The sequence below is a fragment of the Phyllostomus hastatus genome, unplaced genomic scaffold, assembly GCF_019186645.2.
Source record: "Phyllostomus hastatus isolate PE091 unplaced genomic scaffold, TTU_PhHast_1.1 phas_scaffold_501, whole genome shotgun sequence".
In the NCBI taxonomy this organism is placed as follows: Eukaryota; Metazoa; Chordata; class Mammalia; order Chiroptera; family Phyllostomidae; genus Phyllostomus; species Phyllostomus hastatus.
Genome location: NW_025334033.1, coordinates 43,540,587 through 43,566,376, shown reverse-complemented (window position 1 = coordinate 43,566,376; position 25,790 = coordinate 43,540,587). Strand labels below are relative to the sequence as shown.

Genomic DNA, 25,790 nt, shown 5'->3' with positions numbered 1-25,790 from the left:
GGCCCCATTAGGTCCCGGGAGTTCTCGGCAGAGAAGGAGAGAATGAACACACAAGCGTGGGTGTGCAGGGGCCCAGGCGGCCCAGAGGCTGAGTGCACTGCACGGACCCACAGGATCTGGAGTCAAGCAGACCTGGCTTGAACCCCAGCTCCTCCACCTTACCGGCTGTGTGTGGCCTTGGGCAAGACTCACTTGATTCTTTAAAATTTTTTTCTTGAATTTTAAAAAAGATTTTATTTATTTATTTTTAGAGAGAGGGGAAGGGAGGGAGAAAGAAAAGGAGAGAAACAGCAATGTGCAAGAGAAACATCATTCGGTTGGCTGCCTCTCACATACACCCAACCAACGGACCTGGCCCACAACCCGGGCATGTGCCCTGACCAGGAATTGAACCGGTGACCCTTTTGTTCACAGGACGGCACTCAATCCACTGAACCACACCAGCTAGGGCTTAATTTTTAGCTGTTGACTTTAGAGAGAGGGTGGAAAGGGAGGAAGAGAGGGAGAGGGAGAGAGAGAGACACACACATCGATTTGCTGCCCCACTTATGCATCATTGGTTGTTTCTTGTATGTGCCCTGCCTAGGGATTGACCCACAACCTGGGCATATTGGGATGACACTCTGAGTAACTGAGCTACAGGGCCAGGGTATGAGTCACTTGACCCTGCCCACCTTCAAATTCCTCAGCTATAAAATGAGCCTAGCAGTAATACCAGCCTCACTAATCTCCAAGATCGAGGTGATACAAGTAAAACTATTTGTACATAACTGACACACAGTTAGACCACCATAAATGGCAGCAATGATGATGATGGTAGAAAAATTATTTCTTCTACAAGCAGCCAAGACAAGATTTTCTGATTTGTGCCTAAAATGTCGAACCACATCTCAAATAATAAAGATACTTGTTAAATCAGGTTAAAAGCATAACCTAGTGCTCCCCACCAACCATCCACCATCCGTGATCCCATCCATCCACCATCCATGATCCCAACATCAGTTTGGACCATGCTCGTATAAAGGCAAATATAAAGCAATTCAGCTGGAAAGAAAAAACAGTCTAACATCCATGCCCAACAGAAGGCCAAACCAGAAGATGAAGTATAAATAATTCAGAGTCCTCTGCTGTAGTAGCCAAGACACAATCCTCAGGGTTCCACCAGGAGAGACTGCTAGGAGCTGGAGAGGAGCAGGGCCATGGGGAACTACAGGCCTGAGCAGAAAAAGAATTTAAAGTAATGTCAGGTAGCAAAATCACAACCAAGTGAGCAATACAAACCATCCTTGACACTGGTCCGTGGGTTTTAAAGAAAAGACAAAAATCCAGCTTCAGCTTCAGGGTAGACGTGCAGAGAGCCAGGAGATAAGACCAAGTCACAAGGTACTGGGGAAAAGCCCTGGTGTTCACCCATTTTCTAAGTCCCAAGGGACATCAAATAGAGCGGAGCAGCAGACTGTGTGTGAATGAGCCCGGGGACCCCCACAGCACCACTCGAAAGCAGTCCCAGCTCTGCTCCTACCTCATGGGCTAGAAGGAGCAAGGCAGTGATTTACGCCTCAGGTCTGCCCTCTTTGGGGTTAACATGACTGCCCTTCCTACCTGAGTTGAGAGCTTCAGAATTCACCGGACAGGTATTGTTAAGCACTCACTTTGCACAAAGACACTGTGGCAGCCTTGTGGGAGATACAAAAATAAGTCACGCATGGAACCCGCTCCCCAGAGCTGATCTCCCATCAAGAGAAACAGAACAAGTGCATCGATCACCAAAGGAAGTCGAGAGTGGTGTTGCGAGCAGTTTGGGGTTTCCAGACTGCCTTCAGTCTGGGGCATCACTTCCGAGTATGATGCCCTGGGGATGCTGAAAAAAGTAAGACATTGCCCCTGTCATTGAGGAACTGAAATCTAGAGGGAAAACCAGCCATGTAAATAGATTATTCATAAAGCAGTGGGTAATCTTGAATGCTGGTGCAAAAGTGCAAATACATAAACCGTTAGAGTAGCTGGTACTACCCGGGGGAACAGGGCAGATTTAAAGAAGGAGACATTTTAGCTGAGTCTCGAATGATGACTCAGCTTTTGCCAGGTGAAGAGATCTCTGAGGGCATTCGATGCAAAGGCAGTATCATGGGGAAGTCGAGTCCCTAGAGGACCTGGACCACCCAAGGACCTGGGCAGCTGGCAGCGAGTGGCCAGGCTGGAAGGCAGGCCGAGGACAGACTAAAGGAATTGGCAATGGTTTTATGGAAAAGGACACACCTGAGCCAGGCTGGGAGGAACAACTACCAAGACAGGTGGGGCCGTGGCTCTCTGAGGTGTGGGAATGTGCCTTAAAAAGACACAAACCGCCATGAGGGGCTGGGGTGGCAGGTGTCCAGATAACCAGAGTGTTCAAGAACCCAGAGGCCCAAGAAGGTGCTGACCATTCAGACAGTTTTGAGGAGAAAGAGAGAGACCTAGGGAGCATCTGCTAGAAAGAATGAGGCATATTAACAACCCCGGTGAAGGGCGAATGAAGGAAGAAGCCCCAGATAAATGTGAGGCTGTGAAGCTGCCTGGGAATCAGATGCTTCTAAAAGCAGGACGAGAACACTTACTCTAGAAAGCTGAGACTCAGGACTTACAGGAAGGGAATCTCCCATTAAAACTTGGGGCTGTTAGCTCCCCCCACCACTGGGGGAGGGGTCAGCACACACTGTTAGATTTAGGGAGCAAGGCTGCCATCAGGACAGCTCCCCCAGAGGCAATTTCCCCTCCAATTCCAAGCAGCAGCAACCAGAAAAGCATGTAAATGTAAGTGGCCCCCTTTTGTGAAGGGTTTCAATCCATCAAACAGCCGTGGCCTTTCTCATTCGTGGGGCACTACACCAAGAGAAGTGCTCCAACGGACACCACTTCTTTGTCCTGGACACTGACCTTGGGCCTGGTGCCTGACCCAGAGAAGTTAGGAAAAGGACTTCCAAGGCAGACCATATAGACTCACATCCGAAGGTCAATTCTCAGAGGCAGCCAGCCCTTCAGACAGCAGGGTCTCTCACACTTCCCCTTGGGGACCTCTGCCCCACAGAGCCCAGGAAGGCCCCTCTCCACCCCGCAGCACCTGCCCCACCCCCAGCCCCTCGGATCCCTGCCTTTCCTTCTAAGGGGCCTCACCAGGGAGGCCCAGAAAACTCATCCAACCAGTTCCCAAGTGGGAGGAGAGGCACTTTCTCTTCTCCCTCAGCTGAGGCTACACAGCCCAGGATGTGGGCAGGAGGGCAGCTGTCACCAAACCCCATGTTCCGGGGCGAGGGGGCGCACATGGCATGGAGTGGCTGGGCCCAGGCAGCAGAGTGCCGCTCCTGGAAAAGCAAGGCCTTGATTCAAGGCTGAAAGACGTAGCCAAGCCAACACCTGCCCCGGACCCCCCTGCTCCCATGGCCCAGAGCTCCAGAGGTGGTGGGCACTGGCATGGTGAGAACTGCCCCTGCCTGGTGGCATCCATCAAGGGCAAGACAGGGTCGGGGAGAACTTCCATTCACCTGCTCCACCTGCCACTACTTGATTTTATCTAATAACCACCCTCTGCAGATTCTGGGACAGGGAAAGTCCCGGAAGAAGTAAATGATTAACCCCGCTTTTCCCGGGGCATGGGGGTGTGTGCGTGTACATGCATGTGTGCGTGCATGTGGAACAGTGTGCTGGGTCGCTCCCGGAAGGGCTCCTTCTCTAACCACCCAGCTCTGAATGTCCCCTAGCAGAATCATTTGCAGTCCCCTTAAAAAGGACACAGGACAGCCATGCTCTTACCCAGCCAAGACGGACAAATCCACACTAGAAGAAGCCAGGCAGGATAAAAAGGACCAGCCGTCTTTCCTGCACCTGCACCTGTGAGGACCTCAGTGTCTGAACCCCCAAGGGAGAAACCTACCTTTTTGCCCCTAAGCCTGTGGCTGGCCAGGTTTCACACAAGGGGGTGGGGCGGGGAGCTGGGGGAGAGGTCTGGCAAGGCTTGGAGTTGACAGAGTCCCAGTCACGTCCCACTTGCACCCCTGGCATGACCCCAGCTGGGTACCTACTGCTTTTCTCAAAAGGGCTCCCATCTGAGCACTGAGAGGGCCGTGTGGGACCAGGAAGCTGCATTCTTCCACATGGGCACCGGCAGCCGAGCAGTTAACAGGCTTGGGGCAAGCAGAGAGCTGCCACCAACAGCCTGGGAATCACAGCGCCTGCGCCTCCTGCAAAATCTCTCCAATAAATGTCCTATTCAGAACCAGTTCTGCGTGTGGGTCATACTTTCTGCATTTCTATCATTCCTGATTCCTGGGAGGCCCCTAACAGAGGAAATGCAGCTTCCCACTCCAATTCAGCAGGTCCCCACTGGGTGGGGGCTGAGGCCAGAGCCAGGCAGGTGAGCACCACTCCGCTGAGGACATGCAAATATCTCCAGCAGTTAAACACACTAACAGCAGGAAGTCAAGTACTGAGCACACATAACAAAGCCAGATCATTCACCAGCGCCATAATACTCCATTTATGCAGCTCCTCCCCCACCGCAGGCCTGCAAAGCCAGAGGGCATTAACACTTGGGGCCTCAACAACAACCAGGGGTAGAGGGGAGGGGCAGGTGAGCATCAGATATTATTATATTACCTGAGTTACAGATTAGGAAACTGAGGCACAAACAGCCCCCAAGATGCCAAAATGGAATACTGTCAACTAGCATTTTACTTGGGTGTACCAGGCACTGTGCTAAACACATTCCCTGTGTAATCTCCTCACAGCAACCCTATGATCAAGAGCTATTTGCTCACTTACCCAGGACTGGACAGTGAGGTAAGAGGGAAATTCATTCCCCAAAGCCAACTCCTTAGGATGGAACAGAAAGGTGCCATCCCGCAGCCCCATCGTGGGAATGCCCTTGGGCTAGTAACACTTGGCTCTAGAACAAGTGGCTACACGGTGGGGCAACCTAAGAGGCCAAAACAGAGTCACCCAAATTCATAACTCACTCGTATATGCCTCCACAAACCACTTTTGTGCCCACCTAAGATGACCTGGGATAATGGTCAGCCACCACGGCCCTCCTTGTGGTCCCTCAACTTGAGATGTATGAAGGCTTTTGGTCTCCCTGGGAGTGGGCTGAGGTTACCTATACACTGACTTGAGACCAGTTCAATAAAACGCATACCTTAAAGGGGAAAAAAGGATGACTGGGAACAAGCACAAGGCTGCCTTTCTCCACCTGTGGGGTCTCACAGTGGGGGCGCTAATCTGTACTGCCGCACAGTCAGTGGCAGGAATCTCATTATCTGTGAGTGCCCTGTCCACTCACCTCAATTACAGCCTCCTAAATAAAGGTAAGGAGGACCAGATCTTCCTGGGCTTTTGCGCCCTGTCTTCCCCCAGGTCTTCAGCATACAAACCCCTAGCACCGATCTTGGCAGCTGCGGAAACACTCACCCGAAGGAGGCCGAAGCACACAGGATGAACGGTGTTTCCTGGGCTCTTAGGATGGGAGAAAAGCCAGCCCCACTGGAGACACAGAAAAAGGTTTGGGAATGAGCACCAAACTGTTCACCCCCTCTCTGCTGCCTGAAAGCTGCAGAAGTGGGACTGAGATGACCTCCTGTCTGAAACAGGACAACTCAAACCCACTCGTATTCATTGGGAGTTTAAACCCTGTGCCAGGTGCTGAGGACATAGCAATGAAGAAGACAAACCTGGCTGTCACAGAACTAATGCTCCCGCTGGGAAGAAGGCCACAAAAAGTGGACAAATAGCTCAGAGAGTGTGACAGGCATCTGGGACTTTGTTAGGTAGGGAGGCCTGAGAAGGCTCGTGGAGATGGCTCTTAAGCAGAGAGAAATTCGTGCGATAAGAAGCAGCCAGACATGCAAAGTTCTGGGAGAAAAGCCTTCCAACAATCTTTTCCCTACCCCACCTTGGCCACACACCCACACACGCGATTTGTCCTAGACCTCACCATCACCAATAAGGACAGACTTCCAAAATATTTAGTTTTTAAGCATCCCAGTCCTTACCACCATGGCAGAGGAGCTCAGTATAAAAAATTACAAACCACACAGTGAAAAAATTACAAGAGAATCGTAAGACGGAACAAACCAATATTCTGAGAGCTAGAAATAAAAGAAAAATCCAAAAAAATATATTTTCTAAAGTACCAAATGGAAGTGAAATATACATTATTAAAATTTAAAAGCCAACAGGTAGGTTAGTGAAATGGGGGGAAAAATGGAGGAAATCATCCTGAGAAAGAAAATGTCAACAGATATAGAGGTTCACAGAATTCCACAACAAAAAGGGAAGAATGGAGAAGGGTGATTTTCAAAGACAGAACGTATATGAATTTCCCAGAACTGAAGATGGGCTCATCCTCAGGATTCAAAGTTCACATTCAGTCATGTCATGCACTGTATAAATGCAGAACACTAAAAACAAAAAAGAACACCGCCCAGTGTGGCTCAGGTAGTTTCTCCCCAAGCCAGAAGGTTGCAGGTTCAATTCCCAGTCAGGGTACAATGCCTAGGTTGTGAGTTCAACCCCAGATCCCTGGTCCAGGCACGAACGGGAAGCAACACATTGGTGCTTCTCTCTCTCCCTCCCTTCCTCTCTAGAAGCAATGAAAAAAAAATATGTCTTCACATTTATCTTTAAGGATTATAAGGAAATAACATGAGCAATTATATGCTAATGAATTAGGAAACTTAGATGAAATAGACAAATTCCTACAATGTCACAAACCAATGGCCGACTCAGGAAGAAATGGAAAATCTAGAGAAACTTGTTAACAAGAAACTGAATTAATCATTTTTAAACTTCCAATTAAAAAAGCCCATGATAGAAGGCTTCACTGGTGAATTCTACTACACATTTAAAGAAAAATTAGTAACAATTCTTCCCAAATTCCTCCCAAAAACAGAAGAGGAAAGAACACTTCCCAACTCATTCTGTGAGGCCATATTACCCTGATATCAAAACCAGACATCACAAGGAAAAAAAGCTGCAGTCCAATCTCGTTTATAAATATGGCAGGAAAAAACTTCAACAAAACACTAACAAATTGAATCCAGCAACATATTCTTTTAAAAGAATACACATTATGACTATGTGGATTTACCCCAGAAATACAAGACTGGGTTAATACCTAAAAGTCAATTAATATAATTCTAGGTTATTAATAAAGTACAAAGCCACCTGATCATTTCAACAAGCCCTGAAAAAAAAACAGAGAAAATCGAGCGCCCTCCCGCGATAAAACAGGACACAAACTAGGAATAGAGAGGAACATCCCCACCTTAGATAGAGCATCTACAAAGAACCCACGGGCTATTTCTCACCTAGTGGAAAAAGTGGAATGCTTTCTCTGTAAGATTAGGAACAAAACAAGGATGTCCCCCTTCTTGACACTTCTGCTCAACATTGTACTGGAGTTCTAGCTAGGGCAATTAGGCAAGAAAAAGACACCCAGATTGAAAAGGAAAAAGTAAAACTATCTCTCTTCACAAGTGACACGATCTTATATATACAGAAAATCCTAAGGAATCCACTACAAACTATTAGAACTCACAAGAGGCTGGCAAGATGGCATGATGCAAGATCAATACAAAAAAATCAAGTCTATTTCTATGTACTAGAAACAATCCAAAAATAAATTTAAGAAACAAAACAATCCCAAAAGTATTTAATGCAACAAAAAGCATAAAATAGTTTAGAATATATTTAACAAGAGAAGTGCAAGATGTACTGGAAACCACAAAACATTGCTAAAAGAAATTAAAGACCTGAATAAATGGAAGGACATCCCATGTTCATGGATCAAGATGGTTAACATCCTTCAGTCTGGCAATACTTGCCAAACTGAACTACAGACGCAATCAAAATTCCAGGTGGCACTTTTGTAGAAATTGACAAGATGATCCTAAAATCTGTACAGAAAAGCAAGGAAACAAGAACAGGCAACACAATCTTGAAAAAGATTATTTTGTGTTTTGAAGGGCTCGATCAAGTGAATGAAAAGATACCAGACTTACTGTGGTCGTTCTGTAGTGTATACAAATACTGAGTCATTGTGCTGTACGCTGGAAACTGATGTACAGTATAGTCCCCCTTATATGTTCCACGACTCCCAGTGGATGCCTGAAACCACAGACAGTACTGAACCCTACACATGCTGTGCTTCTTCCTATATATACACATGAAGAAAATAGTCACAACAGACTGCATATTGTATGAATTCATTCACATGAAATGTCCAGAAGAGCCAAATCCACAGAGATAGAAAATAGGGTAGTGGTTGCCTAGGGCTAATGGGTGGGTACAGGGGTTTTTTTTCCAATCAAAATGTTTTCAGATAAGATAGTGGTGATGGTTGCAGAACTGTGTGAATATACTAAGAACCAGTAACTATATACTTTACATAGGTGAATTTTAAGTATGTAAAACATATCTCAATAAAGTAATAAATCAATCAAATCTTAAAAGTAACAAGTCAGTAAGAAAAGTATAGACTATTCAATAACTACTACTGGCAAAACTGGCCATTCCTCTGGGGGAAAAAAATAAAATCAGTTCCATCTTTCAAGGCTGAGTGGTTCTCACCCTCGGCTGAACATAAACACCACCTGGGATGTTTCATAACCACACCTCGATCCCACCCCAAAATATTTCTGTTTTATTGGTCTGAGCTGAGATGAGGCTCAGACATCAGTACTTTTTTCAGGAGCTCCTCCTGAGCTTTAACGTGTAGTCAGGCTTGAGAACCAGTGTTGTATATATTTTAAAATCTAAACGATACACACACACAAATTCCAGGTAAATTTAAAATGTAAGGATGGGAAGCAACACTTAACTTTAAAACAACATATTGAAATGTAGATTTGTAAAATTAGACTTGGAAAGGATTTCTTGAATAAGACACAGAAAGTACAAACAAAAGATTAGTAAATCTGACATTAAAATTAAACATCCCTTTGAAAAATGGTATTAATAAAGGTAGGACAATCCAGAGCTATATATAATATGACCTGCAAAAGATAGTTATTAAATATATATATTTTTTAATTCTTAAAAATCAACAAGAGAAAGACAACGGCAATTAAAATGGGAAAACTACACAAGAACCTGTACTGTGTTGCAGGGTGGGGGGATAGTGAGCTAGGGACCATGAGTGGGAAAGTTTTCGCTTTTGGGGTTTGGATCATGGATGTATTACCGTGTGTGTGTGTGTGTGTGTGTGTGTGTGTGTGTGTGTGTGTGAAGGGCAAAGAGTCACAGAAGAAAACAAACAGATTGGCCAATAAACATGAAAAGTACCAGCGCTGGCTGGTGTGGCTCAGTGGGTTGAGTGCCAGTCTGCAAATCAAAGGGTTGCCAGTTCAATTCCCAGTCAGAGCACATGCCTAGGCTGCTGGTCAGGTCCCCAATAGGGGGTGCATGAAAGGCAACCACACATTGATGTTTCTCTCCCTCTCTTTCTCCCTCCCTTCCCCTCTGAAAATAAATAAAATCTTAAAAAAAAAACAAAAAAAAACATGAGAAGTACCCATCCCTTCCTGTAATCAAAGGGCTAATTTTTCAAAAGATTTTATTTATTTATTTATTTTTAGAGAGAGGGGAAGGGAGGGAGAAAGAAAGAGAGAAACATCAATGTGTGGTTGCCTCTCATGTGGCCTCCACTGGGGACCTGGTCTGCAACCCAGGCATGTGCCCTGACTGGGAATCAAAATGGCAACCTTTTGGTTCACAGCCCGCGCTCAATCCACTGAGCTACACCAGCCAGGGCAAAGAGCTAATTTTAAAAACCAATTTATAAAATAATTTTAAAATACCATTTCATATCTACTAGGCTAAAAGATATAATCCAGATGTTACCGAAATAGGAGCTCTTGTGTTTCCAGGAAAAATACACATTGGTTATGAGTGATTCAGGGGCATTATTTTGGGCAGCAGCATCTTAAAAAGCACAGAGAAGATTGGCACATGGCTGTTCTGTTCAGTATTATTTATAGTGGTGTGAAAATAGAAACAAACCTAAATGTCCATGAGTAAGAAAACTGTGACTTAATTACACAATACACACCGATAGTTAAATAAGTAACCTAGATTTAAATCTATCAACATGGATAAATCCAGACACTATTGTTAAATTAAAAATGCAAGTTCAAGAAGAATGCACCTAACATATGTCAAAACTAAACGATGTAACATATAAATTACATATTAGAATAACGAGTATAGACACACGCATAGGAATGATAATCACCGTATTCAGAAGAATGTTACTTCTGGGGAGGGAAAGAAGAGACCGGGATTAGGAGAAAAACACAGGAAGCTTCAAATATCACTTTCTATTTCTACAATAAATGAGAAGTAGACATGACCATTAAAATTTACCATAAAATTGCCATCTGCCAGATCTGGATGGGGTGGGGCCCATGGGGGGCGAGGTGACTATGCAGGGGCCGCCCCCGTCACCCTAGAGACCGGCAGGGACAACCAGCGCCAAGACTGCACAGCACAGCATCTTTCAGCAGCATCCAGACCCAAAACAAAGGAACAAAGCTCTTCATGGAAAGAGGCCTGGGATTTTTGAAACTGCAGCTCCTCCCTGTCATTTTCTGGCCTCAGAAAGTGCTGTGTGGCACTCAGGCAGGTGCTTAAAATGTACATGTACTGAAAGCTTTCTCGTTTCCTTCCGCTAGGGCCAGTGCCCTTTGGAAGAACTGGCAGTCTGCTTGGGTGTAGCCGAATTAAGGTGGACCCATCCTAGCTCTACTGTTAACACAATAAAACCTTGACTTGCTGCACAGAGAGCTGCCCCAAAAAGCCCCACTTTCGAGAGAGTGAGGAGTTTCAAAACAGTCTGGGTCCCTATGGAGCTGAGAGCATGCACTCCAGAGTCACTCAGAAGTTCAACCTCACCCCCAAGTCTTAGCTGAGTGATTCCAGACAAGCAACCAACCTTATGAGTTTCCTTATCTGTGGGTGGGGGCAACACCACTTATTTTGCCTTGTTGAGAAAATGATATTATTACTTAAGTATCAACATTTTAAAAATTTTAGTCAATCTGATTGGGAATCTTTTAAGATTTTGTTTATTTTTTAGAGAAATGGGAAAGGAGAGAGAGAGGGGAAGAGAAACATCCATGTGTGAGAGATACATTGATCAGTTGCCTCTCACACACCCCCAATGGGGGACTTGCCCTGCAACCCAGGCATCTGCCCTGACTGGGAATCAAACCCACAACCTTTTGGTTTGCAGGCCAGCACTCAATCCACTGAGTCACATCAGCCAGGGTAGAATCTTTTAAAAATATGCTACCCATTTCCTTCCTAAACAGAGTCAAGGGAACATAATTTAACCTTTTCTTGATGACTCGGGGTCACAATTACCAGCAAAAATCATCAATTTTCTTTAGTTTTTTAAATTAAGTGAATTAGGGTGACATTGGTTAATAAGATTATATAAGTTTCAAGTATACTTTTCTATGACACATTATCTGTATATTGCATTGTGTGCCCACCACCCAATTCATCTTCCATCAGTCATATATTTGGTCCCTTTTACCCTTTACTACCCTCACCTCCCTTCCCACTGGTAACCACCATACTGTTGTCTGTGTCTATGGTTTCAGTTTTATATCCTACATATGACCGTCATATGGTTGTTAGCTTTTTGTGACTTACCTCGCTTAGCATAATATCCTCAAGGTCCACCCATGCTGTTGCATCAATTATCAAAATGACAGTTTCCTGCAAGGACCAAAGTGTGCCAAACCATTCCCCCTAAATAAATGACTCCCTGCTTTTCATAGCCTTTTGATCTCGGTCAACTCTCAGTTGCCCTGTGGTCATTTCCTCTCAATGCCCATCTCTTTACACTTTCTTTGCAGCTTCCTTTCAGTTGTGGACTTGGAAATAGGATGACACAGCTTATATATAAAAATTAAACAGGGTCTGAGGGGCTGGTGTAAAAAAAAAGGGAACTTGAGTCCTGACTGATCTGAGAGCTGCTTGGCTGCATGCAGATACACATGGCTGCTGGGTAGCCAAGCCCTGAAAAAGCGAGGAGAGATGTTACTAGATTTTATGGGACATATCATGAGATGACTCTATTCAAGACTACAAGCACACCCTCCTGTCCACTTGCGGGCAAATGCAGGAGGCCTGGGTAGACTGGTCCCAACGACCCCAGGCACCCTTTCACTTTTCCAGGCTGGAGGAATACAGGTCTGCCTGCCCCTCTGCCAGAGCAGCTGACCACAGGTTACCTTCTTGGAGTCTTATGTCCTGGGCACCTTCAGTCAGGAATAGAACATCAGTGAAGAGCATGAAAATTTCTTTCATTCCTACGGTTTCATCACATGGTTTTGTTATGAACAAATATTTATTGTAATGCAGCGAGCACAGGGGATGTAGCAATGTGCAGAATGGGTAGAAGCAGCTTAAATACTGGTTCCCTTTTCCTTTCAATAAACACTTGTCATCTATTACTCAAGAACTCTGATTTACACACTTATGCACACATATACACAGCCTCGCAGCCTGGATAGTAAATGACATGAGTTTTGGTGGTTTTTTTTTAACCTATGAATTGTTTATTTCTGAAACTTTCTTTTTTTTAATATATTTTATTATGCTATTACAGTTGTCCCATTTCCCCCTTCTCTCCCCTCCACCCTGTACCCCCCTCCCACCCACGTTCCCCCCCTTTAGTTCATGTCCATGTGTCATACTTGTGAGTTCTTTAGCTTCTACATTTCCCGTACTATTCTTGCCCTCCCCCTATCTATTTTCAACCTACATTCTATGCTACTTATTCTCTATACCTTTTCCCCCCTCTTCTCCTCCCACCCCCCTGCTGCTGGCCCTCCATGTGCCCTCCATTTCTGTGGTTCTGTTCCTGTTCTAGTTGTTTAGTTAGTTTCTTTTGGTTTTGCTTTAGGTGTGGTTGTTAATAATTGTGAGTTTGCTGTCATTTTACTATACGTGTCTTTTCTTTATCTTCTTTTCTTAGATAAGTCCCTTTAGCATTTCATAAAATAAGGGCTTGGTGATGATGAACTCCTTTAACTTGACCTTATCTGAAAAGCACTTTATCTTCCCTTCCATTCTAAATGAGAGCTTTGCTGGATAGAGCAATCTGGGATGTAGGTCCTTGTCTTTCATGACTTGGAATACTTCTTTCCAGCCCCTTCTTGCCTGTGAGGTCTCTTTGGAGAAATCAGCTGACAGTCTGATGGGAACTCCTTTGTAGGTGACTGTCCCCTTATCTCTTACTGCTTCTAGGATTCTCTCCTTCGTTTTTACCTTGGCTAATGTAATTATGATGTGCCTTGGTGTGTTTCTTCTTGGGTCCAACTTCTTTGGGGCTCTCTGAGCTTCTTGGATCTCTTGAAAGACTGTTCCCTTTGCCAGATTGGGGAAGTTCTCCTTTATTATTTGTTCAAATACGTGCTCAATCTGTTGCTTTTCCCCTTCCCATTCTGGTACCCCTATAATTCGGATGTTGGAACATTTAAAGGTGTCCTGGATGCTCTTAAGCTTTTCCTCGATTTTTTGAATTCTTATTTCATCATGCTTTCCTGCTTGGTTGATTCTATCTTCCTTCTGGTCCACTGTATTGAGACTCAGATTCCTTCCTTTCACTATTGGCTCTCCTCTGCGTATCTTCCTGTATCTCTTTTATGGTAACCTGCATCCTTTCATCTAAATTGCACCCAAAATCAACCAATTCCGTGAGCTTTCTGATCACCAGCGTTTTGAACTGTGCATCTGATAGATTGGCTATTTCTTGGTCGCTCAAAAGGATGAGTCCTGGGGGACTGATCTGTTCTGTTGGAAACATGTCTTATGCCTTTCCCTGTCTCTCCTTTTTTTTTCTTTCGGTCTGGTCGCTCTTGTTACGGTGGGGGGGCGGAGCCTTAGGTGTTCACCGGGGCTGGGCACCCCAGTCACTAGATTGTGACGTTATATGTGTGGGCGGGAGCGGGGACGGGAGGGAACAATGGCGGTAGTTCTGTTCTCCTGGACTCAGACCCTTCTCTGGGATCCTGGGCTGCGAGCTCTGCCCTGGTCCACAATCGCTGCCCCACACAGTCCGCCAGCCGCAGCTTGCGTACTCAGGGATCACCACTGCGTTCTTGCGCCCCGGATGGCTGTCGCGCCGATTTCACACCAAATTTTCCCCGACCTCCGCGCGCCGCCGACCCACGCCAGCCCCGTGCCCGCCCGTCTCGTCGTCTCCTACCAGTCTGGATATATGGGTCTACTTCAACTTCTTGGCTGTCTGACTTCCATTCAGATAAATCCTCTATCAGTTCTGAGTGTTATTCTATCTGTAAATTAATGTTCTAATCTTGGTTGTGCGAGGAGGTACGGTGCGTCCACCTATTCCTCCATCTTGCCACGACATGAGTTTTTTTAAGAGCTCCCAGTGCCTGCAGAACCCATCTCTCCTCCCGGGCTCCTAATACCACAGTAAAATTGACTTCCCTCCTCCTGCATCCTCTCTCATTCTCAACCAGGCTCCAGCAATAATCAGAGCAACTTCTAGAACCCTCAAACTGTGTTTCCCAAAGGCTGCATGCACAGCCGCCATTGCCCCGACTGAAACGTTGCTCAGGTCCTGTGTCCTGTGTCTAGCCCAAGTCAGCTCACCGGGTAGGGGGTTTAAGAGTCCTTAAAAAAACTATTCTTTGATCTCAAACCAAGGCTCCCTCCCCAGAGGGCAGCAAGAGGACTACAAAAAGCCCCTCTCTCCCTTAGCTTGCATACCCATGTGGCAACAGGCCCCAGGGGCTGGGTTGACCACCACCACTGCCTTCCTCCCCCCTGCCACCACTGCCTTCCCCCCCCTGCCACCACCGCCTTCCTCCCCCTGCCACCACTGCCTTCCTCCCCTGCCACCACTGCCTTCCTCCCCCTGCCACCACTGCCTTCCTCCCCCTGCCACCAATGCCTTCCTCCCCCTGCCACCAATGCCTTCCTCCCCCTGCCACCACTGCCTTCCTCCCCCTGCCACCAATGCCTTCCTCCCCCTGCCACCACTGCCTTCCTCCCCCTGCCACCACTGCCTTCCTCCCCCTGCCACCAATGCCTTCCTCCCCCTGCCACCACTGCCTTCCCCCCCTGCCACCACTGCCTTCCTCCCCTGCCACCACTGCCTTCCTCCCCCTAACTTTGTGGAGCAAAAGCTGGAGTAGCTGAAACTACCAAGCTGATTCCTCTCAGGATAGGACGCCAGTGCAAGCTCAGCATACCCTGTCTTACTTTTACTACTGTTCTGGATGCTCTGTGGGAACAAAGAGGAATCAAGCAGAGTTCCTGCCCTCAGAGAGCTTTTAACCAAAATAAGAACACAGTCAAGACTCAGCTGACGGACAGGCCAGGCTTTATCCCAGAGAGACTGATCCTCAAACAGGTTGCCAGCATCTCTAGATGCACCTCCTTACAATCTCAGGCTAATCAACTTCGTCTTATTTTTTCTGCTGTGACTAAAGTGTCTGGGGCTGTTCAGGGCCCTCTTTGCAACTTCCTCTGAGGCCAGATTATATCTAGCTTTAGCTGCCTCCATGCACCAACAGGCAGGCCCTGAAAGTTCCTTCACCACAGGGCCTGCCTGGCTGGCCTGCAGAGTACAGCAGGGGCACTCCAGGGGAGTGGTCAGGCTGATGACCACTTCCCTGGGCCCCACCCTCCACTGTCCAGCCAGGGCAGTGCCCCCAGGAAACCGCTCACTGCAGCTTTAGATGAGCTCCTCCCTGTTGAGGTCACGCCTCTGGCTGAGAGGGGAAGTGGTTGACAGCTGCTCAGAATTGAGCAGAGAGCTAGACTCTGACATTGGATGTCTATCCGTTCTGTCACTCTAAATTCTGGTCCATGAGGACCCTTCCTACAACTTTTTTTTGAGGCTGCCTCTGAGCCTTCATCAGAATCCTCTAGCCGCCTCCACGGGCTCCCTGGAACAGCTCCCTCCTGCCATCTGCCCAGCTCTCCAGCCCCTCCCACATCCTCCCACCCTCTTCTCCTCCTCACACACAGGCAAACTTATCTAATAGACACTGGAGTTGGGGGTGGGGGTGGAGAGGGTAGATAGCCTTCCCAGTGTGAGGCAGAGTGGAGAGGCCAGACACTAAGGTGTGATTCATTAGGGCTGGTTGGAAACAGAGGGAACTCCAGAGCAAGGGAGGGTCAGGGCTGCCTACAGCCCCGCCAGTCACCAGGGGAAGCAGCACACACCTGCATGTCCCACATCTTCAACTATCAGGAGTCTAGGGTCATGGAGAAAAACCTCACTAAACAGAAAGTCTGCAATAACTAGGATTTCTATTTTCACCTCCCTCTGATCCCCCATTCCTGCCTAAAAATTGAAATAGAAGCTTCCCACATACAGTCCTTAGCATTACATATCTTAGGCTACCCCTGCAGAATTTGGATGGAGAAATAACCAGACTATCATTTATTGAACACCTGTATAGGCTGTGCTAAGCATTTAACATACTTCACCTGTCTCACTGTTCATCTTCACAATTCCACACGTGGTTAAGTATGATGACTAACTTTATTTTACATGCAAGAAACACAGGCACAAAGGAGTGTAGCACTACAACTAGTAAGCTGCCAGGCTTGGATTTGAACCCAAGTGTGCCCAGTTCCACAGCATGTAGCTCGAACAGGGTTTCAAGAAAAGGAAATCAGAGATGAAGGGAAATGTCTCCTTCAGGAATTCCCTCAAACATACCTTCCTCCGGTCGCTTCCCAGACAACCCCACCTAAAACATCACCTCATCCCTTCCATGATTCACATCCACCTTCCCGATCATATTTTTCTGCTTATCACTAAAATGCTCTCTATTTCAATTATTTATCCTGCTGTCAGCTTCTCTCACTAGAACTCAACTCCATAGGTCAATTATTGTTGTGTGTGTGTGTGTGTATTTGTGTATGTATGTATGTATGTATGTATTACTGCTGTGTCTCCTGTGCCTAGCACTCATATACAGTAAAGCTGTCCAATGAATGAATGCTTTAAAACAGAACTAAGAGGCAGGAGTATAGGAAGAAATAGAGGATGATCCGCCCACTCAGGGGAACAAAGGGGATGAGAAAAGATAGTGAGAGAATCTGGCTGGAGGCAAGCTGGGGGCCCCAAGATGAGCCGTGCTAGAGGAAATGAGGGTCTGCCAGGTCCTCCACACTCCAGTACAACCTCCCTGCCGGCCAGTGATTTCCAGCTGCCACGGCCCCGGCCTGAGGGCTTCTGCTGGGGAGGGCAGGCCGGAACAAAGGCCTTTGGACCCGCAGCTGGGCTGAGAGGCGGAACAGAGCAGTGGCCTGGGCCAGAGGGGCAGCCTGGGATGGGGGAGGGGGGCAAAGGAGGAGCTGAAAACAACTCTCAGTGCAGCTGCAGAGGCAACACACTCCCAAAGCCCAGAGCCCCCTCTGCCCCTAACACAGCAGAAAATAGCTTAGATGGCTCCACAGTTAACCCCTCTAGGCCAGCTCCAGCCGGGGCTTGTAGCAACCCTCCACTCCGGAGCCAGAGCCGGCACGAGGCTCTCAGAGAGAGGCAGAGGTAAAGGGGTGAGCCATACACTGGAACACAGTCCTTTCCCCGCTCCAACCCATCATCCCTCAGGCCATGGCCTTTGGCCTCCTCCAGTGTAAACAGTGACCCTGGGATTTGGTAAGGCAAATGTTTACCCTGCAGCAGAGATACTACAGGCCAGGGGTGTAAACTTTCACCATTGGCTCCTGGTATCTACCCTTCCTGGTGGCACATGTGAGATGAACCCAGAAAATTATAAAGCTCCAGAGGGCCCCTCAGAGCCACAGCTGAGCCCTTTATTTTGCATGGGAGTTTATGGAGCACTTTCCACACAGGTGGCTCACCCAAACCTCTATGACGAAGAGCAGGCACGTACCCCACTTTACTCATGTGAAAACTGAGTCAGAAAAGATATGTGACCTGCCTAGGTCATGGGTGGGAGGTGGGGAGCATGGATTAGACAGAGTGGAGAGATCTGAGTGATGGTCCCTATTTGGCCAACAGGGACCAGGCTCAAATCACCTCACATCTCCAGGCTCTGCTGCCTTCATGTGAGTGGAGCAGGCTAGTTGGAGACACCTTCCAGCCCATGAGACTCTACCAACCTTTGATGCCATGCAGTAGAGCCAGAACTAAATCTCAGGCAACATCCTGTGCTGGGCACCAAAGCTGGGGCTTTCCACTCTCCTGTTGCTACACTTCTAATACAGGCAGTAGAAAAGCCCTCAAGTTCTTACGTAAGCCCCTTTCTGTTTCTAGGATTAGGTCTGCCCCATCCCCAGAACAAGGTACCCAGGTAGGCCAGGGAGTGTCCAACCCTTCCCCCTAAGGGAGTAGAGGCAGCAGGGGGAGCAAAAGTATTATCAGCAGCTGTAGGAGGAGATGCAGTGTCCCAGGGCAGCAGCAAATGGGGTGAAGAGCAGAGAGAAGGGGTATGCCTTTTGGTTCTTGCTCCCTAGGTTTTCCGCTGGGGATGGTTGAGGTGAGGTACTCCTAGCTAAGTCACGCAGATTCCACTCCCAGTACAGCAGAGGAGGGGCTGGAAAGGCACTTTCCGGACGGGAGGCAGGTGATTTGCTCAGCAGGGAGCCCTCTGGGGGCTGTCACTACTCTCCCAGCTTATTATTTCTTGAGCAAGGTCGGAGTGATTGGGCTGCTTGCCGCGGCAGGGCTGGAGAGACTGGGAACCCCCAACCCCAGGATTCCCTGTCGGGTGTTGCGGTCTGGATCGCCTCCTGGGGGCCCCAGAGCAGAGGCCAGGCCCCCTCATTTGCCAACAGTTTAACTAGTGTCTTCGGAGACGGTACAACAGCCATTAACACCGCCCCCACCCCTCCAACCTCGGGGCCACACTTCTCCAGCCTCCCACCATTATATTTCCCGGTCCGTTCTTCCGTTTTGTTCAAAAGCCCTCCAAAGAGTAAAAGTAGGTATCTAAAATTTCCTTGAATTTTCAAGTTTGCACTCCTTATCCTAGCTTTCTGAACCAAAGGGCTGAGAATATGGAGCAAAAGAACCAAACCGATTTGAGGAGTGGGCGAGGTCAAGGTGGCAGGCAGTGGCCTCAGTGGTTTTTGCTCCCGGACACCCCACTTGGGGCTCCGCTCTAATCCCTCCGTGGCATGAGCTGAGATCCCAAGAGCCAGTACCGTGTGGCACAATCCGGAACAGGCTGCTGGCGCCTCTCAGGCTCCCAGGACCAGAGGCTCGGAACCTTCCCAGGAGAGTACGGCCCGCCGGGCCCACAGTCCGGGGCCAGGACCGGACCCCGGGAGAGAGCGCGCGCAGTGGGGTGGGTTGGCGCAGCCTCGCGGGCTTCCCGGGTTTCAAACTGAGCCTCTCGGAGCCACCCAGCGCGTTCACTCCTTTTGTTTCCGGGGTGGGGGCTGAAGGACCGAAAACGTCTCCTCGCCGGAGCCTCCCGCTCTCCAGCCCTGAGCCGGGAGGGTCGCCTGGGAGGAGCCAACGCAGCCCCGGGCCTTCCGCGGCCGCCGGGAGTCAGCCCGCAGGGGGCTAGGCGGGTGTCCCGGGAAGGTGGGGGCGCCGGAGTGACTCTGGGCACGGCCGCTCCGCCCGCTGCACAGGCAGAGCGGGAGGGGAGAACCAAAGGGCACTCACCGAGCGGCGGCCGCCCGCCGGGTCCGGCACGCACGGCGCGCGAGGCTTCCCAGGTGCGGCGGCGGCGGCGGCGGCGACGCGGGCGCGAGTTTGAAAGTCGCTCTCGGAAGGGGCTGAGGCTGCCGGCTGCTCCCGCCCACTGCCAGCCCTTTGGCGGCCCGGGACTCAGCCAGGGACGCGGCCCACTGCGAGCGCGGCCCCCGCAGACCCCCAGCCCGCGCGCGGCTTCCCAGCGCCCGGCAGGAAGTCGGGGCTGAGCCCGGGCTGCGGCGGGAGGGAGGAGAGAGGGAGGGACGGAGCAGGAATTTTTCCAGTGGGTGGAGACTCGGGCCGCTGCTGGAATCCAGCAATTGGCGACTCGGTGGGGGCCTGGGAAGCTTCCCGGCGCTGCGAGCTGTAGCCGGGGGTAAAGGCTGCGGCGGCGGCCGCGGCGGAGCTGGCGCGCGGCGGACGCCCGCAGGTGGGGCGGGCGCGGAGCCCCACGGTGTCGGTCCCGAATGCGCCAGGCGCTCCGGGGCAGCCCAGATGCTCCAAGGTACAAAGACGCACATGGTGGAGGGCGACCGGTTGTCACATCCTCATATCACCACCGCCTCCCGAAAGTGCTCCAGACAGCCCAAACGTCCCCCATTGCACGTACTGGGAAGGGGCCTTCTCAGGTGAGGTACTTGTTGGGATCCGATTTGGGGGTCCTGAACCCACCAGAGCAGGTCACCTCGGCTCTTGAGTCAGGATGCACGTCTTGAAATCCTCACCAGGACTCGGTTCCCGTGACCCTTTACAGAGGTAAATCCAAGCCCGTGAGAAGCTGACAAGAGATGAAGCCGATTACTTGGAGGGAGTCCACCAAGAGACTGTTAGGTGAGGAAAAAAGATGCAGAAATCTATGGTAGTAGAGGACCCCATTTTTCGTAAAACGAAGACAGACATCTGTCTGTCTGTCTGTGTGTAATCATTTGGGCATAGAGACACACCTGGAAGTGGGGGGAGGGGACAGGAGCAGGCTGGATTTTGAGCAAGAGCATCCACTTAAAAACCTGAAATAATTCATCAGTAAACGTCCTGGGGAAAAGTCGCTGCCCCAACACAAGACAAGAGAACCAGGGTGGGGCCCCTGGAAGAGGCCCCAGTGGTTAGGCGTTATTGCTAAGTCCGAAGAAGGAGGAAAGAGACACTGATATTAGAGCCACTGGGCACATTTGATACCGGGGTATAGACTACAGTGTGTAGTAAACGGTGCTTATAGAATTCTCGTTAAAAACAAATACCCCCTCCTCAAAAGACACTGCCCCAGGCGAAAAGCAAGCTCCAGGTGATTACGGGGGAGGGGCGGATGAGGAAGGAAATGGCTTTCAGGTGACTTTGAAACAGGATCCTGGCGGAGGGTGAAGACAGCGGGGCTCCAGGCTTCTGACAGCGGGGGCGGAGGTACGCGCTGGGTCTGGCCAGCCCGGGACGCGGGACCCACATTCCTCAGGGAGGGAGGGTCCGCTCCAGCCCTGCTGAATCCTGCACCCGCTGACTGGGAAGGTGAAAGTCGAGATTGTGCAAGGGGGTGGGTTGGAGGTAAACAGCCGCCACTGCCCTACCAGATACAGCGGGCCAGGCTTCTGGCCAGAGAAAAAATGAAGGCCCCGTCCCTTTCCGCCTTTCAGAGGGCAGTCCATCCTCAGGCTTCTGTCTTTCTTTGATCCCGCGTTCTTCTCTGCTCACCTGAATCCTTTCAATACCTTCCTGCCCACCTCATATTCTAGCTTCCAAAGAAGGCTGCTGATTTAACTAAGCCATGAGCGCACCCCTTTCTCCTCCGCCAGAGCAGGTAATAGTAATATGACAGTAATGATTACTCATTTAGCGAATGCTTACCATTTGTAGGTGCTACACGATTTACATTGTCTCCCTTCGTCCCCACAGGCACCTTCTGAGCGACAGATAGGATAACCGAGGGTGGCAACTTGGCCAGGCTTGCATAACCAGCAGGGGTGCCTGACAAAACCCTCCTCCTATGGCACTCATATGAGTGCCTCCTGTGTGCTAACCGTTACTCTAAGCCCTTTTTTTTCTTTTAAAGATTTGATTTATTCATTTCTAGAGAGAGGGGAGGGGCGAGAGGAAGAGGAGGAGAGAAAAGTCAATAGGTTGCCTCTTACACACCCCCAACCGGAGACCTATCTCACAACTCAGTCACGTGCCCTGACTAGGAATCAACCTGGCCAGCTGCCGGTTTGCAGGCCACCGCTCAACCCACTAAGGCACCGCAGCCAGAGCTATTCTAAGCCCTGTAAACAAACAGTTGCAATCAGAGGAGAAACTGAGGCAGAGTGGCACCCACACTAGTGCATGGTAGGCCTGGGATTCATAACGGAACACCGCTCTTCACCACCATCTATTCTTCTTGACACTTGTTGTATTTAATCCAGCTTTTGATTATAATGTCTTGCATTGTTTCTAATTGTTTTAATGTATATGTAGCTTATTTCCAAAAAAGATTGTCATCATTTCTTATAGCAGAAGTCATCTAGGAAGCGCTCAATAGAGCAATGCTGAATTCAGATGGAATAACCCAAGCCATTTTGGGGACATCACACAGTCTCATGTCTAAGAATAGAAACCTGTGTCTGGGTCCAGGCGCTCTAGACTGCAGCCCCCCGCCCCACCCCCACCCCCAAGCTCACAGCCTCTCTCCGTCCTGCCCCTCCCCATGCTTGCTTTGGTAACCTCACCCTCCCTGCTGTTAAATCATTTATTATTGTTAAAATACCTTGTGCCTCAGTAGCAAATACAGACTAGTAATTCATCTTCATAGTACCCCACTGAGATGGGGCGCTGGAGGTATCTTCACCCATTTTGTGGGTGAGACGAGAAAACCAAGACAACATAGAGCTGAGATGACTCACTGTGGAAATCAATGGCGGGGTTTCTTCTCCCGGCCCCTCCCCTTCTTCTGAACTCTTGGCTGCCAATATTCGCATCAAAATTTCAAATCCCAGAGACAAAGGCCATTGAGTTTTCACAATAAAGGACATTTCCAAACTGTCATTTCAGCTGCTCTATTGTGGTAGACCTCAGGAGTGGGAGGGGCTGTAAACACGGAGCAGTCCCCTGGGCCTCTGTGCATCCAGCCGCGAGAAGGAGCCAGCACTGGCTGGGACTGGGGAATGAAACCCCAGGTCCGAAATTTCCTGTCAAAGGGCACTTACAAATCTCTGCCATACTTATAAGCGGCAAAGCTTCCAGAGCTTCAAGTTGCATTTTAGCAGTGTTTTTCAATGTGTGAGCCATAAGCAACAAAATTGACCATCGTCAATATTTAAAACTTTTGTATATCAAAGGACATCAGGATAGGGAAAGATAACCCAAAGAATGGGATACATTTTGCAAATCATATACTTAATAAGACACTTGATCTAAAACATGTAAAGAACTCCTACAACTCAATAATAAAAAGGCAAATAATCCAATTTAAAAATGGGCAAAGGATCTCAATAGACATTTATTTCTCCGGAGCAGATACACAAATGGCCAGTAAGGGCATGAAACAGTGCTCAGCATCATTCGCCTCTATAGACATGCGAATCAAAAACAGTGAAATATCTATGCAAACCCTTTAAGGTTGCTAAAATCAAAAATATAATAAGTTAATGAGAATGTAAATAAGAACTCTCATACACTGCTGATGAATAAACTTTGGAACACAGTCTGGCAGTTCCTTGAAATGTTAAACATCTGACATCAGAAAGAGGAAGAATATGTGGGGGCAGGGAGAGGAAGACTTCCACCTTCCTTACTGCACTCAGGCTAGCTAGCAGCCGCTGCTGTGGGGAGCTCTTGAAGGAAATGAGCTGTTTGTTTTTTGAGTTTTTGTCTGCAACGAAACATTTGCCAATCACTTGTGGTTTTTCAAGAACCTGGGAGCCACGTGTGAACCATTTCTGGAGATCACTTATGTTCACCTTTGTTATCAGTAGATAAAGGGGCTGTAAGTCAGCATTTTATAACACCTGAAGCCAGGGAGCTGAAACTAAGACATCAGACTTCGATGGTCTCCGGGTTGGTTTACATACAAACTTTCTTCTCTGAATTCTAGCCTTTGGGCCAGAAATTTTTCTGTTTGTACCACCAGCTGTAGATGGATAAAGGGTAAACCTAGCTTAATGCCAAAGGGAAAGATTTTCTGGGCTGAAATGGTGTTTTGGATGGTCTGCATACCTCATTTGTCAACATCATTAAAATCCCAGAAGGCTTTCCAGTTCTACCTGAGATTTTCAGACCTGAATATTCATAAGAATCACCTGGGAAATTTCTGGCTCAGGACTGAAGCAGACCCCAGGAAACTGCATGGTTAATTGCAAGTGATTCAGATGCAAGGGAAATCCACCCACAGACCACACTTTCTAAAAAAGTGGTCTGAATTCTGCCTGGTGCCTTCACCCTTCCTGGTGCTTCCTCTTCTTTCCCTGAAACAGGACTCAAAATTAAAAGCCTGCCATCCCTCCCTGTGCTCCAAAGATAAAAGGACTTGGCTTTTAAGACCTCATAAAGTTGGATAAATAAGGCTATTATATTTAATCAGATGGAAGAGTTTCACCTTGATTCATGAAAAATACTTTATCTTCAACACCTTGGTGATAAGCAGGGTGGGGTACACCCACCCCTTACTGTACTGTAACCCTCAGAAAACAAATTAACGAGACCTTAATGACAGGTAATTGCCCAGTTACTTGCAGATGGAGGCAGTTCTGCCAGGCTGTAATTTTGGTTGTTGATGTTTTCTTCCTAACAGCGGCCCATGGGTTCCCAGCCCTGACTTCTCTACCTTGTCCAAAGAGGACAGAGCAGCTGTGCCCTGGAATCATCAGGGCCCAGATCTGCAAACCTTTTCTGTGGTTTCTGTGCCAGACCATACAGGAAACATGGGGTGGTTATAGCCAGGTTAGGGCAACTGGGACCAAATCTGTCTAGTTTCTGAAGTCACCAGTGTGTCCTCCAGGGGGGATGAGGAACTGACTCAACGTGAATGGGGTAACTGTTCTCCCTGAGTATTGACCAGACTCACGCCCCGCCCAATCCTACACCCTCCACCCAGCCCTATCCTATGCTTGGCTGCCAGGCGATCCCATCGAATCTCTTCATGTGTGCTGCTTTGTGGAGGTCACCCTGACCCTGTCTCTTTTTCACTCTTCTGCTACGTAATTGCCTTAGTCTCAGTCTTAGAGGATTTCCAGGGTCTCTTGCAATCCTAGAAAGCTTGGATTCTACTATCTTAACAACCTCCACACACTGAATCTTTCAGCTACAATAAGCTCTCTTTTCCTTCTACCTCCCAGCTTACCTAGGGAGAAATGTCTGGCTTCATAAGCCCTGATGGTATGATCCAAATACCCTTATCCCTGGCCTGTGGTTGTCCTGCTAGGTAGGTTATTGGGACAGATAGCACAGCATGCTCACTCCACCCTCCCACCAAATCCTTTGAGGCAGGTAATAGCTCTCTCCCATTTTGCAGATGAGAACATCAAGTCTCACAGAGGCCAAGTCACATGCCCCAGGTCATGTGGCCCTTAATGGCAGATGCCAGACATGTACCCATGCCCCTGTGCATCCTTCCACCGAATACCTCATCCTAGCTTCCAGCGAAATGATAGATTCAGGCAGAGGAGGTGACAGCAACTTAAGCAAATGAAACCCAAGAAAAGAAATGTCCCCACCCATTCTGCCCAACCAAACCAGAGTGAATCGTCTTACAACTCACCAGAAAGCCTTCCAGGCGCACAAGTGAGTTTTAGGCTTGTTCCAGAGGCTGGTAAAATGAGCAATGGGAAGAAAAGGAAGAATGTGCTCAGGGTCATAAAGCTGATGAGAGGGGAAAAAAGCAAAAGTTTTAAAATACTTATGACGTTTCAAGCCAGACGGCTATAAAAGGTAAGGCAGGGCCTTTGCCTGGCAACCACAGACTTTTAAACCCTAATCACAGCTCTGCTGCCTGTTCCCAAGGAATAGTCCTGCTGCTAGAACTCTGAGAACATCCTGTCCTGCCTGCCCCAGGGAGAGACGGAGGGAGGAAAGCTGAGGTTTACTGAGTGCTGCTGGAAGGAGTGGGGCGTTGGCCTCCTGCTGGGCTCAG

General features: G+C 48.5%; 1 protein-coding gene and 1 long non-coding RNA gene across 9 annotated transcripts in view; one reads left to right on the top strand and one right to left on the bottom strand.

Annotated features, from left to right (window-relative positions):
• Positions 1–25,438, bottom strand: part of PLEKHG3 (pleckstrin homology and RhoGEF domain containing G3) — a 48,531-nt gene extending 23,093 nt beyond the window's left edge. For 6 of the 8 annotated variants that reach the window (XM_045822653.1, XM_045822657.1, XM_045822659.1 and 3 more), the window contains exon 1: positions 21,536–21,646. In XM_045822653.1, coding sequence (XP_045678609.1) covers positions 21,536–21,538 — 3 coding nt within the window. In that variant the 5' untranslated portion in view covers positions 21,539–21,646. Of the gene's footprint in view, positions 1–19,669; positions 19,948–21,535; positions 21,647–25,418 lie in introns of those variants that run through there. The other 2 variants (XM_045822656.1, XM_045822655.1) reach the window with 2 other exon arrangements.
• On the top strand, positions 20,132–21,721 carry LOC123808193. The gene is made up of 3 exons (XR_006783770.1): positions 20,132–20,530; positions 21,424–21,488; positions 21,584–21,721. It is a non-coding gene; the product is annotated as an uncharacterized LOC123808193 (long non-coding RNA).
• Positions 25,439–25,790: the final 352 nt, after the last annotated feature.